Source organism: Abramis brama (genome assembly GCF_963993115.1).
Source record: "Abramis brama genome assembly, chromosome: 24".
Lineage (NCBI taxonomy): Eukaryota > Metazoa > Chordata > Actinopteri > Cypriniformes > Leuciscidae > Abramis > Abramis brama.
In genome coordinates this window covers 12,010,003-12,025,365 of record NC_139986.1, presented here as the reverse complement: position 1 = coordinate 12,025,365, position 15,363 = coordinate 12,010,003, and the positions used below count along the sequence as shown (strand labels likewise).

At 34.9% G+C, this 15,363-nt stretch overlaps 1 protein-coding gene across 6 annotated transcripts in view; it reads right to left on the bottom strand.

Moving 5' to 3' along the window:
- asap1b (ArfGAP with SH3 domain, ankyrin repeat and PH domain 1b) overlaps positions 1–9,319 on the bottom strand; it is a 90,895-nt gene extending 81,576 nt beyond the window's left edge. For 5 of the 6 annotated variants that reach the window (XM_084103391.1, XM_084103389.1, XM_084103393.1 and 2 more), the window contains exons 1-3: positions 9,180–9,319; positions 8,776–8,846; positions 7,149–7,275 (exon numbers count right to left, since the gene is read on the bottom strand). In XM_084103391.1, coding sequence (XP_083959517.1) covers positions 7,149–7,275; positions 8,776–8,831 — 183 coding nt within the window. In that variant the 5' untranslated portion in view covers positions 8,832–8,846; positions 9,180–9,319. Of the gene's footprint in view, positions 1–7,148; positions 7,833–8,775; positions 8,847–9,179 lie in introns of those variants that run through there. The other variant, XM_084103394.1, reaches the window with a different exon arrangement.
- Between the last annotated feature and the right edge of the window lie 6,044 nt (positions 9,320–15,363).

Below are 15,363 nucleotides of genomic sequence, written 5' to 3'. Positions count from 1 at the left end.
TAATCAAAAACCTGAAGTCACAACCGCATTCTAACTAACCATAGGGGTAACCATAGCGACAGCATCAAACATGGCGGTGTCCATAAACCTGTGAACGATTGACAGCGCATAATTAAATAAATTTGCCCAATCGAGGCGTGAGTTCATCCATTAGATATTTTTAATAACCAACAACAGCGTTAAATGCTTTGTAACCGGTTGCAGAGTACATTTGAGCCGTGTGCCATCAAGTGATGGGAAAGCAAAAATGTGGAGAAAAAAAAGGAACTGCAAATGATCCTAACTAAGCATACAACCTCATCTGTAAAGCATGGTGGAGGTAGTTTCATGGCATTGGGCATGTATGGCTGCTTCTGGAACAGGCTCACTAAACTTTATTGATGACTTAATGAATGATGGCAGCAGCAGAATTAATTCAGAAGTTTACAAAACCATATTGGCTACTAATATTCAAGAAAATGCCGCCAGACTCATTGGGAAGCGATGCATATTGCAACAGGACAGTGACCTAAAACACACTGCTAGTGATAACTCAATAAAGAGTTTATCGGGGGAAAGAAATGGAAGGTCATAGAATGGCCAAATCAATTTCCAGATTTAAATCCTATTGAACGTGTATTTCAACAGATGAAGTGACGACTAAAGGCAGAAACTCCCAAAAACAAGCAACAGTTGAAAATGGCTGTATTAAAGGCTTGGAAAAGCATTTTTGAAACCAAGAGTCTACTGCTGTGATTGCATGCAGGGGATTTGCAACTAAATACTATTGCTTTTAAGCTTGTACATTTGCTTTAGGTTAAATTGTCCCAATGTTTATGCTCACATTAGATAGAAGGATGAAACTCTAAAAGCGCTGTTCTTCTTAGTTGGTAAAACATATGTGTTGAAACAGCCAATAAAAAAATTTGACATTCTGTTCTTGTGTCTCATATTCTTTCTTTTCATTAATCTTTCATCTTTCTTGACTCCATAGCAAAGAGAGCAATTTTGTCTTAACTGTCCCAAAACTTATGAAGGGCACTGTGTAGCAGTTATATCATTTTCAGTTTTTAAATATAATTTAAAATAATTTTACACATAATCGTATTGCATATTAAATATTGCATTATTTATCGCATTTTTCATCAATATTGAGCAGCTCTACCACTGTTTATGAAGGAGCTGCCTGAGCCCCGCTTTTGCCTCTGACACGGAGAGCATATAAGATGAAAGGGACAGCATGATCGGCAAAATATTAGTTTTTATGTTTTACGTTCGTTCATTAATTTATGTAAACACAATGGGCAATGTATCGTCTCATCAAAAATGATCGATTTGTCCATATACTGCGCGATAAGTCGAGTCGATATATTAATTATTGTGGCAGGCATAACAATTAGAGATGCACCGATTGCAATTTACTTGGCCAGTTCTGATTTCTGTTTTTTTTTTTAAGTGTGACCTGCCGTCACTGATTTTTGCAGATACCGATTTTTTCTAATAACTATAGGCTAATTGACAGCATACAAACAAACATCTACTTTTCTTCAAACCAAAATTTTATTTTCATTAAAAAAACAAGTTAAAAGACAGTAATAAAATAAGATTCAAACAAGAGCACAAATTAATCCAATAGGATAAAGAGAGATATGAACATGGCTTCAAGTTTTTCAGGTGGGTATACTCATTCAGATAAGATATACTATAGAAAGGAAAGTAATCAAATGTAAAATAACACTGGTTAGTCTTCATTGTAAGAGCAGAGAGTGATTTTCTTTGTCTTTTGTTCTTTTATTAGCATGACAGACATCAGCAGGAATACTAGGCTGCTGTCACGTTTAAGAGTATATATCCAAAATACTGTTACACGATTTGTGTTATCTTTCTCAAATAATTAGGTTCCAAAACTGACTGTGTTTAACTGAATACTTGCCAAGACGGGCATTTTGACATAATTTTGTGTGTATTTGACCGTTTAAGCGCAGTAAGCCACTCATTTGGTACTTTTGTGCGCTCTGCACTTATACAGATCAGTAGTGCACGCACTTTTGCTGTGAGAGCCAAACCTGTGGGAATTAGTAAAATTATGAGCAACACAAGCACTACTGAACCGGACTGAATGAGGCAAGTGTGTGTGTCACTTCACAGTTGAAGAGAAGAATGAAAGAATGCACAGCTGACGTTATTGCCTGTGCCGCTGGCAACAAAATGGACAAGCTCGGAATCAGAAAGACGTGAGACTGACCGGCCGGTTACCGGTCAGGGCCAGTCATGTGGAAAATCCGATTTCAGTACCTGGCCGGTCGATCTGTGCATCTCTAATAACATTCGGCCCTTACCATCGGCTGTTTTTAATCAATTGGCAAGTGTCTGTCCAATAGTGCACTGCAGATATTTGCTTTTATCGGCCAATACATTGGTGCATTCCTAGTGTGCATTAATAACATTCTGCTAACTCAGTTGTGTCCACCAATATCTATCAGTCCTTCTGAATCTGTCCTGCATTTGTTTTTCTGTTTCTGTTGTTTTCTCTCTCTTGCTCTGGCTCAGGCTTTGAGTTTGATGGCACTGAATAGATCATTGCTGTGAGGACTGTGTGTTGCGTAATAGAGCAAAGCATCAGCCAAGCTGGAAGCTTTCAGCACACATCCCCCCTCCTTGCGTCTGTAACATCAGCACACTTCATGGACACACAGCACATAAATACACTGCCAGAGATGCGATATGCACAACAGCAGATTCCAAATGCATCATAGCACTTGACACACAATTGCCTCAATTAATGATAAGATGACAATGTATGCAAGATAAACAATGTTTGACGTTCACACAATGTCATTGATTAGATTGATTGATTAGACATACAAATTGTAAACCACATGGGATATTTGACAAAAAACTTCCAAAATTAAGCTATTCAATAACATGACTAACTCTAACTTGCAGCTTGGATCCATCTGGAATTTCATCATCTCCAATCTCCACATTAAGGGCTTGGGATACACACTGATCCAATGAATATACCGGTAACTAGGCATTGCATTTTAAATGTAAGATAAGACAGATGTGTCTGCAAAGCGTCTGAATCCTATCAAAATATCTTATCCATTGGAACCTAATCATGTTCCTCACTTAATTTGATCCTTCTGCTTTTGACACCACAGGTATGATTTTAAAGAAAGCGTTGCATTTTGAGACTACTGCAGGGTCTGGGTCATAAATGGTCTTCGGTGGTGGCGGACAAACACAGTCATATAGTGCAAAAGTACCCAGCACATGTAAACTTAGAAACCTACTGACAATAAATCCAAAATAAATGCAAAGAAACAGTTTGTAATAGTAACTAAAGCAGAACGAAACCACACTCCTCATTATTTTGTGCTTCACGGACCGTTCATGAGTTTGGACCAATGTCAGTGCAGCGCAAGCTCACTGTTACTACACAGCGCTAAGAGATCCAGTAAAGAAAGCATTTGAATTCACCACTGAAGTAATAACATCGCTGCGAGATCTAGTGAGAAGCATTCAAATTTCTCTGTTATTAACCGTAGATCTCTATTAGATCAAACAGCGTTGACGTGGAAACCAGGAGAAACATTGTGCTATGAATGAACTAGGTATATTGTAGGGCTGGGTATTGACACAAATTTCACAATTCGATTCGATTTCGATTCACAAGCTTACAATTCGATTCGATTTCGATTTCGATTACGATTCGATTCAATATCGATTATTTTGGATATCAGGTACAATACATTGCAAATTTTCTCAAGGAAAACAAATCTCTTAACTATTATTGTAAACTATGGGAGTCAGTTGTAGCCTATAGGCTTCATTAGCCTACTATAATATTGAAGGTAAAAATTAACTGATTTGTATACAAACACTTAAAATACACTTTTATTTATTTTTATAATAATAAAGTTATATGAAATTATATAAAAATTTAAATGGTGGCTGTCATAAAATTTTTTCCAGATTTATTCAAACATGCATTAAATATGGAAGAACATAAAAAATTATAATGAATATGTAATATGGTGCATATATTTAACAAAATGCTCCTCTCTAGAGTTAATTTTTCTAGCTGACTAACGAGTTTATGGTCACTGGATATTTTTTTCTGAGGTAAATGTGACGTTACATGACATTGTTTACTAACGTCTTTCCACAGTTGAAACACTGATGTGACATGATACGGACTTCGATAAGTTGAACTCTATCTTTTAACACACTTTCAGATGCTCATTCATGTTTATTTCGCGCTGTAACTGGTGTTATTAAGGCGGAAGAGAAGGAATGTGCTTCTCTTGAACTGAGCTGCGCCAGAGCGATCTCACGCCACAGCGCCAAAACGGTAATTATGTTTTTGAATTTCGTAAGAAAATGGACGTAATTTGAAATCTGAGACTTCGTTTCATATCAATAATAACAAAGCACAAAGATTATTGTGATTTATTGGATGGGATGCGCGCAACAATGTTCCATTCATTCATCAACTGAAAACAGGATGGATGACTAATCGATTCTTGGGATTTAAGAATCGATATCGTTTCGTAAAAATGAGAATCGATTAAAATCGAGAAATCGATATTTTTTACCCAGCCCTAGTATATTGCCTAGAAATCTAGACGCACCCTAGCGGCAGCAAATTTTATTTTGCAGCCAGGGTGGTCTAGCAACTGTCCGTTGGCTTTCGATCTGGAAAAACCAAACTCTAGTCAGGCCAATCACATCGTGTATAGAGTCGGCGGGCGGGCTTAACATAATGACGACAGAGTTGCGACGGTTCCCTGCTACTTGAAAACAAAGAATGGCTGCTGCTGCTGGTGAACAGCGGCAGACTCTGGAGGACTTGGAGTTAAGCTATTATTTGAGAAAAGAACAAAGAACGGCACTGACGTGACGTCATGTGTTTGTAGTTTTGCCGACCAGATACGGCAAAATTTGAATCCATCAACTAGCTCCGCAGGTGGAAAAATGCTCTGGTTGGTTGTAGCGCTATCCTATTGCGTGCAGAGGAAATTTGAAAGACAACTGTCTATCCCGCCCCTCGGATTGAGCCCTGCCAATGGTGTGTTTCCAGACCAAACATCTTGATGTGGGTCTGGCTTGCCAGGCTACTATAGGCTTTAAGTCCACAAATCAGCAGGAGTAACACTAACTGTAACCATGGAAGTTTGGTAGGAATAGTAAAATGCTTTCAAGTATGTCACACATCTTTTCCCAGCACTTCAAAACTCAAATATTATTATATATAAATGTTATTTTTAATGTGATAACTTAAACACATTTGATTGCGTTTACATGTTCAACAGCTATGTCTGTGATTGACTTCAAAGCTCAATGCTACAAAAACAGGTTGTAAATTTAAACCTTTGACGCTCTTCATCTTTCACACAAACAAGGGCTGCGTTTTAAAGCAGCCGGCCATCAGCGGGTACTGGCACTGCAGAACCACAGGTTCAAATAAACAAATAAATCAAATAAACCTGTTGGGAAAAAGATTCATTTTGGCAGCCGCAAAAATATTTTCAATGCAGAAAAAAAAACCTGTACTGGCTTTGTGTTGTTGAAGATGGTCATCTCTACTTACTTTAAAAGGGAAGTGGTGATTAAAGTGGCATTTCATCACTCTATGTTCAAGAACAGCTTCCTGTCTTCAACGTACATGCAGAAGTGGTACAACTGCATGCTGCTAAATGTTATAAAGATGCCATAATACTTCTAGTGTGACATGTGTGATATACATTATCCACCCACGTATATGGTCAATATTTTAGATGGTTTGCATCGCCCAATTCGTGTCTAGAATATCTAGTTAAACAGGCAGAATGCCTTTTGCGATCGGAGCAGGTGTTCAAAGTAATCTTAGCACAGCTATGTCTGACTCACTCAATAGGCTATTTTAAGAATTATTTTAAATAACAAGGGACTATGCCAAACAAACACACAACTACAGAGAAACAAGTTAAAGTAAACTAAAGATACGTGAGAATCCACCCAAGTAAACTTTTCCTGCTTTTAAATGAAAGAATGTCACAAAATGAGATCATCCTATGAAAAGAGAGTAGCTCCTGAATCCCAACAAAACCTTAATATGCATTTTAAAGTGATTCATGCACAAATACATGCTCTCAGGGGCCTTTTACCATAAATTAAACTCAACCATTCTATACATCAGTTGCTTGTTATGAATCACAAAAACATCCATATCACTTCCAAGATATGACACTCAAAGCTGGCATAGACTTTTAACTGTTGTACACCCAATGAATCATCAGTGGAATCAGAAGCCAGACCAGCTGGCTGAACAAAACTGCAGCCCACACTGCAGACTGTTGCTCACTGCCTCTCAGATTTCATATGCACTGAAAATATGCAACATATTAATGAACTGTAAAAAAGAGATTAAATGTACTAAAGCAAAATAGCAATGAAAACAAATATGATGTACCAATGTAAAGTGATGCATGTGTGTACAAATGCAAAGCACCATTGCAAACATTTAAAAAAAATACTAATATTAACTGACACAATGCTCCAATATAAACAGATGCAAAAAGTACTAAAATAAAAAGATGCAGTAATGGCAATGCAATAATATATAAATGCACTAACTCAAAGTACAAAAAACGAAATGTACGCAATATAGGCTACTACTGATACAATGTACAATGTAAACAGATGTAATAAACTAACATAAACAGATGCAATACTAATGCAAAGCGCCAAAGTAAAGAGCTACAATACATTGATGCAAACTCAAAGAAACACAGTAAACACACGCAATGGACCAATTCAAAAGAGCAAAGTTATTAAATGCAATGAACTAATGTAAACAAATGCTACTAAAGACAGATCCAATACAGTAATGCGCCGTCACTGTAAAAAGATGCAGCTGACAAATGCTAGATGCAATGAACAGATGTAAAAGACATGTAAACAGTAGTGCACTAATAAAAACAGATATTATGTACTTATGCACCACTGTAAAGAGGAGCAGTACAAAGTAAATAAATGCAAAGCACGAACATAATCAGATGCACCAAAAATACTGCAATGTATAAACGTAAAGAGGTAAACAGACGCAATTACAAGTGCAAAGTACCAGTGTAAACAGATGCAATCCACTAATGCATTGCAGCACGAGAAAAGCAGTTTCGTACCTCCTCCAACACGCCGACTGTATTTCTGCAGCTCTGCAAGCGGGTGGTGAAGCTTGATGTAGTGGGAGAGTTGTAATCCTCTGTTGTTTCCGACAGAAACTCCGACACCGATATTTGATCCGGCATCCTAAAGCGTGGGTTCGTCCAGAGAATAGATAGAAATGAGTGTTCAGACGCCCGAAAGCATTAAAAGGAGAAAAACAAACGAACTTCCGAGGCCGTAGAGATGTTGAGCTAACGGTGCGCGAGATGTCTACTGCAGCAGCACGCGCACAAAACAAACTAACGTTACTAGCACGCGCTAAGCGGTTCTCCCTCCGGAAAACACAACGACCTGTTATATTTGGGTTCAGTCGCTCCCCCTGGGACTGGGATAGCACGCTGTCTCACCCCTTACCCCTCGAACATGAAGCTCGGAGTTGTACTGAGTTGTTTAACGTTAGTTGCGATTCCAACAGCACGCGCCGTAAAATGATGCCCACATAACGTTCCCCCGTGTGATGTTTACGACAAACACTGCTGTTATAGCGTCGAATTATGTTGCAGTGCATAGGTGTCAGTGAATGCATTCATACTCCGCTGTTTGTCAAACGCCTGCCTGATCGCTCACTGCACTCAGATCGTGTGAAATGCGGAGTGTATGACATCCGCGCGCGCACACACACACTCACACTCGCGCGCTCTGCTCTACATTCGCCCACCCACCCCTCTGCGCATGCTTCGACTCTCACTAAACCCACTCACACAGCCAGGCTCCGTGGGCAGCAGTTCGGTGTTTGGCATCGTGTAGACTATCTGTAAAATGTTATAAAAGTGTATGTTTCTGACATAGCTAGACTTTTGCGGGAAAACTCTTGATCAACGTCACTAGAAGTTAAAGGGATGCTTTAAAAAACATTTACTGACTCTCTGGTTGTTCCAAACCTGTATGAGTTTCTTTCTTCTGCTGAACAACAAAAGAAGATATTTTGAAGAATGTTGGTAACCAAACAGTTGACAGTAGCCATTTACTTTCTAGTAGGAAAAAAAAACCTATGGAAGTCAATTGCTATATGTCAACTGCTTGGTTACCAACATTCTTCAAAATATCTTCTTTTGTGTTCAGCAGAAGAAAGAAATGTATACAGGTTTGGAACAACTTAAGGGTGAGTAAAATTATGACAGAATATTTATTTTGGGGTGAACTATCCCTTTAAGACATTTGTATACGTTTATATTTTATACCGTCAAAAGTAACATTCTTAAAAAGAGCCCCCCCCCCCCCCCCACACACACACGCACACACATTCACATTTACACTAAACCGCCATGCAATGTGTTATTCTTTGTTTTATGACAGAAAATGACTTTGATTTAGGCCTACAGTGTCTTACTTACTCGTAGTTTTAAAATAAATCATCAGTTTGAGCTTTAGTTTATGTATGTTTACATATATCCAGTATTGTTAATGTAACAAGTGCGACTTCTACAGGTCAAATAGTGAAATGCATGTAAAGTTTACTCGATGCATTGTATTTTTGGCACATTCCTGTGAAAAAAATGGACAGTTATCACACATTTAGAGCTATATATCAATTTAGTTTTAAGACATTTGATTGCTAATATATCTAAAAGCAGAACTCCTTACCGGTTCCATATTGGTTCCTTCGAGGAAAAACTGAGACGAGAGGATGATGATCTCATGACTTCAGCTTGTAGCTTTAATGAGGAAAAATACAGATCATAATGGATGAGCTCTTTCTTTACAGATCTATCTTTACTTACATTCCTAACCTTATAGGCCTATATTAATTTAATTCTAAAACAAATAAATCCGACTTAATCCACTCAAGAACATTAGTTATATTTTTCATAATTTGCATTATGCTCTAGATTTTTGCACTTAATATATTCTTAATATATCAATAAACTTCATATATGAGACCCTTTCATTCAAGCGATAGCTCGAAGAGATTTGCATGTAAAGTAGCCTACATGTAAAGTACAGTAACCTTAACAGAAATATTAAATATGCTATAGTAGCCTACTCACCAAGATTAATCCCTGAGTTGTGCTGCCATCCTCTCTTTGGTGAGTTTAGTGGGTGTTGGGATATTATCTGCCCATGGGTCCCTTCCCTGCTCGGAGAGGAAGGGAGAAGCGACCATGTGTGCTGAAAAATAGCCTGTTACAATGGCTACAGGATCCAGAACCTAATGACTCAGGAACTACGGAAATCCAGGAGACCTGGGACAGGAAATGTGAGATCTGTGTAAACATGTGCCTTCTCAAGTGAGGTACCCTCACGCTCACACAGAGTGATATACCACACATGGCTGTGTTGGATGGGGAGCACAGGGTCACGCTTGACTCTATGTAGAATAATAATATTAGATTCAGTATTTTTTTAAGTATTTCAGGTTAGATTATGCACTTAAAACTGAACTGACTCGTGCGTTTGTACCAATAGTTTTAAAATATACTATGAACAGTTGCATAGGCCTTGAGGATCTGGTTCTTTCATTAAAATCATGAAGAAAATCCCATTGTGATTCATTGCACATCACATTTATTACCTAATTTATTCTTTTCTCAAAAGAAGTCACACAGCTACACTGGTATTTTGTCTATTTTCCATTCTGTCTGTGTCATTTTCCTGTTTGTTTGTTTTTTTCCAGAGGGTTACTATTTCTTTAAAAGGGAAATTGTGATTCCAGTCAGAAAGAATTATTTATAAAGCCAAGATGATAACACATGGTCATCTAAAGAGGAAATGCTGAGGCTAAGGGGTTCCTGGAACCTGTAATTTTCCGACAGTTTTATTGGGAAGTACTATAGTTAAAAGTAAATGTTTTGTCTGTGCTGACTCAAACGGGATAGGGGACGAGGTGGGGAACTGGGGGTCAGAGGAGGTTGTCTCTGGATATTTTCTCTGAGCTTGGCAGTTATGTAACAAGACTACTATTCATCAAATAAGTAAATACTTGGTCATTAAAATATTGATTTGAGTCTAAATAAAAAATAATAATAATTTGACCTCTATAGTAGTTAAAAATCAAAATCTTCTAATCAAACACAGTTGTGCATGGCCCTTCCGACAATCCCAGTCTAATGGGAATACTTGAATTCCTCTTGCCAACTACTAAACGGCTTCCCTCATGTTTTCCAGATATAGAATGTCTCCTCAAATCTCTGGGCTACAAAAAAAAAAAAAAAAAAATGCTGGAATGTTGAAGGTCTTGTGGAATCCTTATGCTAGAGAAGCACATTTATTTGATCTTATGGAAAGACAACAGACTGCTAATTGACATTTAACATGCAACAGGGCATTCACTTGCTCTTAGACTTTGGAAATAAGGATTTTAAACAAATATAACATGTACAATACAGAAAATACACTCCTGAGAAAAACATAGTAGAAAAACATGGCACAGTTCTGTTTGCATTTGCTTTCACTTCCTTTTAACTTTTAGGTAGCCCAAGTCCATAGCTAAACAACTTCCGTTGTTTTCATCTTCCTATCCACTTATCCATGATGTCCACAATAATTACAAAACACTGTTATCCCCATCAAACAATGCTGAGATTGTGGCTAATCAATACACTGCAGAGAGTTATGGGTAGAGTGCTTATGCATTGATTTCGATCGTGGACTGGAAAATGTTTCTGTAATTTTAGAGGTCCTAATGGACTATAGATTTGTCTTGCTGTTCTACAGGTCTAGTTTATTGATCTTTGTTTACAGCATATGGCAACTGTCACAATACACACAAAATCTGAAGGGAAGACTGAGTATTTTGTCCTCTTTGTTTTTACTGACATATTATTTTATGTTCTGTATTTATTAACTTTGCTCTTAACGATTTTAATGTTGCAAATTATATTCAGATAAATGTAGAATAAAATACTATTGATATTCAGAAGTCCTGTCTGAGATTATAGATTATGACAGTAAAAATCCCTGACAACATTTTGATAATTAATATCACCACCTTGTGGTTATAAGCGGTAAAGATAAAAAACACATTTACGTTCTTAACTGACTCAATTTCTGTGATGTAAGATGATGGAAACAGTTATACAAAATAAGTCATTTTGAAAATAATAAAAGAGCCCATTCAACCTGTAAAACAGTTTAAAAGCTGTTCAAACAGTCATAACATTTTTTTTTTTTAATTGTATTTTAATCAGTAACTTCTCATTAATGAGTGAATGCACTAAAGTTTTAACGTTTTGAATGTTACCATGTCTTACCTGCTAATTACTTAATTTACCAAATTTTTATTAATTAATTCTTTTTTTTAAATTCTTTGAAATGTATTTTTTTTTTTGCAAGAAATATAGCATAAACAGTGTGATGCAAGAAAAGACATATTATCAATATTTATGAGAAATTTTGGTAACACTTTACAATAAGGTTTCATCTGTTAACATTAGTTAATGAATTTACTAACATGAACTAATACATTTGTAACAGTATTTTTAATCTTTGTTAACGTTAGTTAAAGCTGCCGTCGCCAACATTTTTTTTTTATTATATTCAGTGAAATCGACACTATAATCCGACAGAACAACATAAATAAGGTGATTTTAGAAAAAAAAACCGAGCTTCTAACTCCACCGGAGGGTTGTTCCATAAAAGACGCTTAGAAAAGCGGGGATTAAACTCCAAAACCGGACTTGAATGAGCCTAACAAAAAAGTTGGGGCTAAAGTGGTTCCATAAAAGGTAATTGAAGTTCACGCAATCTCACTAATTTTAGCCAGGTTTATCTAGTCTAGATAATTGCGTGTGCACGCGTTTCTTAAGCAGCCCTAGAGGTCGATCGTGGATCAAATCGATCCACCATCAAACAGCGTATATTTTGTGCTGTTTTATGCGTTTGTGACATGTTTTTTTTTTTCCCTCAGTGCAGAACTTACATTTTACAGTTATATTCTCCATCTGTAAATGTTAGAAAGTCATGCAAATGTATCCATTTTGCTGCTAATCTTCATATTGAACGAGCGCTGCTGCGCGCATGCGCGCCAAATAGGACCGCAATAATTCTGACTAAAATATACATTTTGCTTGGAAAATTAATATGCGATATTTTATAACACTAGAAATATCTTCTAATTATAATAATTTATCTTTAGGATGTTGGATAAGTTGCCGTAAACTTCAAGTGAACAGAAGTACTTCAGTGAACAGAAGTAGGCTAGCCTAATTTTTTAAGAAACTAAACATATAAAGATACAAAATATAGTTTTGGGTATAGGACCTATGCTACTTAATAAAGATGATGTATACTTATTTAGAATGCTGAGAATTACAGCTTTTAATGCAATAATTTTTTGGAGAAAGCAAGAATCCCCAGTTTTAAATGAGTGGTTAGTTTCTAAAGTACACTATGGAGAGGATAACATGAAATTTAGAGCAAATGTATACATTTTGAACTCTAAAATCAAAGAATATTCCATAAAATAAAGGAATATATATTAGCCTACATTAACTACATTTTTATATAACCCTCCCTCCCTTTTATTTCTAGTTATTTGTTATTTTATTTATTTACTTATTTAATACTGAATATTTGATATTCAAATAATATTACTTGAATAACTAATAGGAATTATGTGTCATTATAAGAGTTTGATATAAATATGTGTATGTTACATTTTTATCAATATTTATTTATTGTTTTTTGTCTTTTCCCCCTTAAATCATATGTAAAAGTGTCTAACTATGTACTTTTTGGTTATTGTTCTAATCATGTGTTTCTTAGGCTATGTGTTGGTGGGTATTATCACAAAAGAAAAAAAGTAGAAGGAAAAATAAGGAATATTTATTGGGGGAAAATATGATGTCTTTAAAGGAACTGTCAATTTGTATAATTGTGTTAAATGTAATTATTTATTTTTAATTTTGTGATTTTAACTTCTGCTTTACAAAGCTTTTTTTTAGATTGTGTTCTAATGTTCTTCTAATCATAAACATGTACTACAGCTGCCAAACAAAACCAGAGAGAAATGTATTCATAAATCTTTAAAACAATCTAATTAAATCTTGGACACAAAACATTCAGCCAGTAAAAAAAGAAAACCTGTAGTATATATTGTATTTATCTATCTATATATCTATATCTATATCTATATCTATCTATCTATATATCTATCTATATATCTGTATATCTATATCTATATCTATCTATATCTATATCTATATATCTATCTATATATCTATATATATATCTCCCACTTGGAAATCATGGAGGGGTCTGAAATTGTCATCGTAGGTGTATGTCCACTGTGAGAGACATAATCTAAAAAAAAAAATCCAGAAATCACATTATATGATTTTTTTAACTATTTATTTGTATGATACAGCTGCAAATAAGTATTTGAACACCTGTCTATCAGCTAGAATTCTGACCCTCAAAGACCTGTTAGTCTGCCTTTAAAATGTCCACCTCCACTCCATTTATTATCCTAAATTAGATGCACCTGTTTGAGGTCGTTAGCTGCATAAAGACACCTGTCCACCCCATACAATCAGTAAGAATCCAACTACTAACATGGCCAATAATCAGTCATGTTCAAATACTTATTTTCCTCACTGTATATTGTCTAATTTATCATTGTAGCCTTATTTAAGTTGATTTTCTTGTATACTGTGTATTTATTTTTGGACTAATAGTGGTTAATACAGTCCAATAATGGTGTGAGAGAGTGTCAGTGGTTGGTCAGTGTTAGAGGATCTGTGTAACAGCTGAGGCTTAGCCTGACAGTTAGCCTGCCCTGGACCAGGCTAGTTTCCCAGCATAAGTTGCCAGAGTAACTGAGTTTGAACTATTTTAAGTTTGCTTTATGAAACAGAATCCACCGACAATAAGTCTGACTAACCAAAATAAGCCTGGCTTGTATTCTAATCTTGTTTTATGGAACAACCCTCTGGGCAGGCTAACTGTCAGGCTAAGCCTCAGTTGTTACACAGATCCTCTAACACTGACCGACAAGAACACAATGATATTACCACTGATACTCTCTCATACCATTATTGGACTTTATTAACCACTATTACTCCAAAAATAAATACACAGTATACAGAAAATCAACTTAAATAAGGCTACAATGATAAATTAGACAATATAGACCTATATATATATATATATATATATATATATATATATATATATATATATATATATATAAATATATATATATATATATATATATATATATATATATATAAATAATACAGTATATAAATATACTGTATATATATATATAGATATATAGATAGATAGGCCTAAATACAATATATATATATATATATATATATATATATATATATATATATATATATATATACAGGTTTTCTTTTTTTACTGGCTAAATGTTTTGTGTCCAAGATTTAATTAGATTGTTTTAAAGATTTATGAATACATTTCTCTCTGGTTTTGTTTGGCAGCTGTAGTACATGTTTATGATTAGAAGAACATTAGAACACAATCTAAAAAAAAGCTTTGTAAAGCAGAAGTTAAAATCACAAAATTTTAAATAAATAATTACAAAAGCACAGTATAAATTTTAACTGGTAAGATGAATCTGAGCTTAGTAATTGACAGTATATTAGTCTACATTTGATTTACCCCATTACAATAGTCCCTTTACAGTTATTGCTATCATAAAAATACACTTGTAGGTTTAAAATTCTAAATAAGGCACATCTAATGTCCAAATAACAAATATTTTAGCATATATATATATATATATATATATATATATATATATATATATATAATGTACTTTATTGTGTCTTTCAATTCAAACACATTTAACACAATTATACAAATTGACAGTTCCTTTAAAGACATTTCCCCCCAATAAATATTCCTTATTTTTCCTTCTACTTTTTTTCTTTTGTGATAATACCCACCTAAAAAACACATGATTAGAACAATAACCAACAACGTTATAGTTAGACACTTTTACATATGATTTAAGGGGGAAAAGACAAAAAAAAAAAAAAAAAAAAAATATTAATAAAAATTTAACATTCACATATTTATGTCAAACTCTTATAATGACACATAATTCCTAATAGTTATTCAAGTATTATTATTTGAATATCAAATATTCAACATTAAATAAGTAAATAAAAAAGTAACAAATAACTAGAAATAAAAGGGAGGGAGGGTTATATAAAAATGTAGTTAATGTAGGCTAATATATATTCCTTTATTTTATGGAAT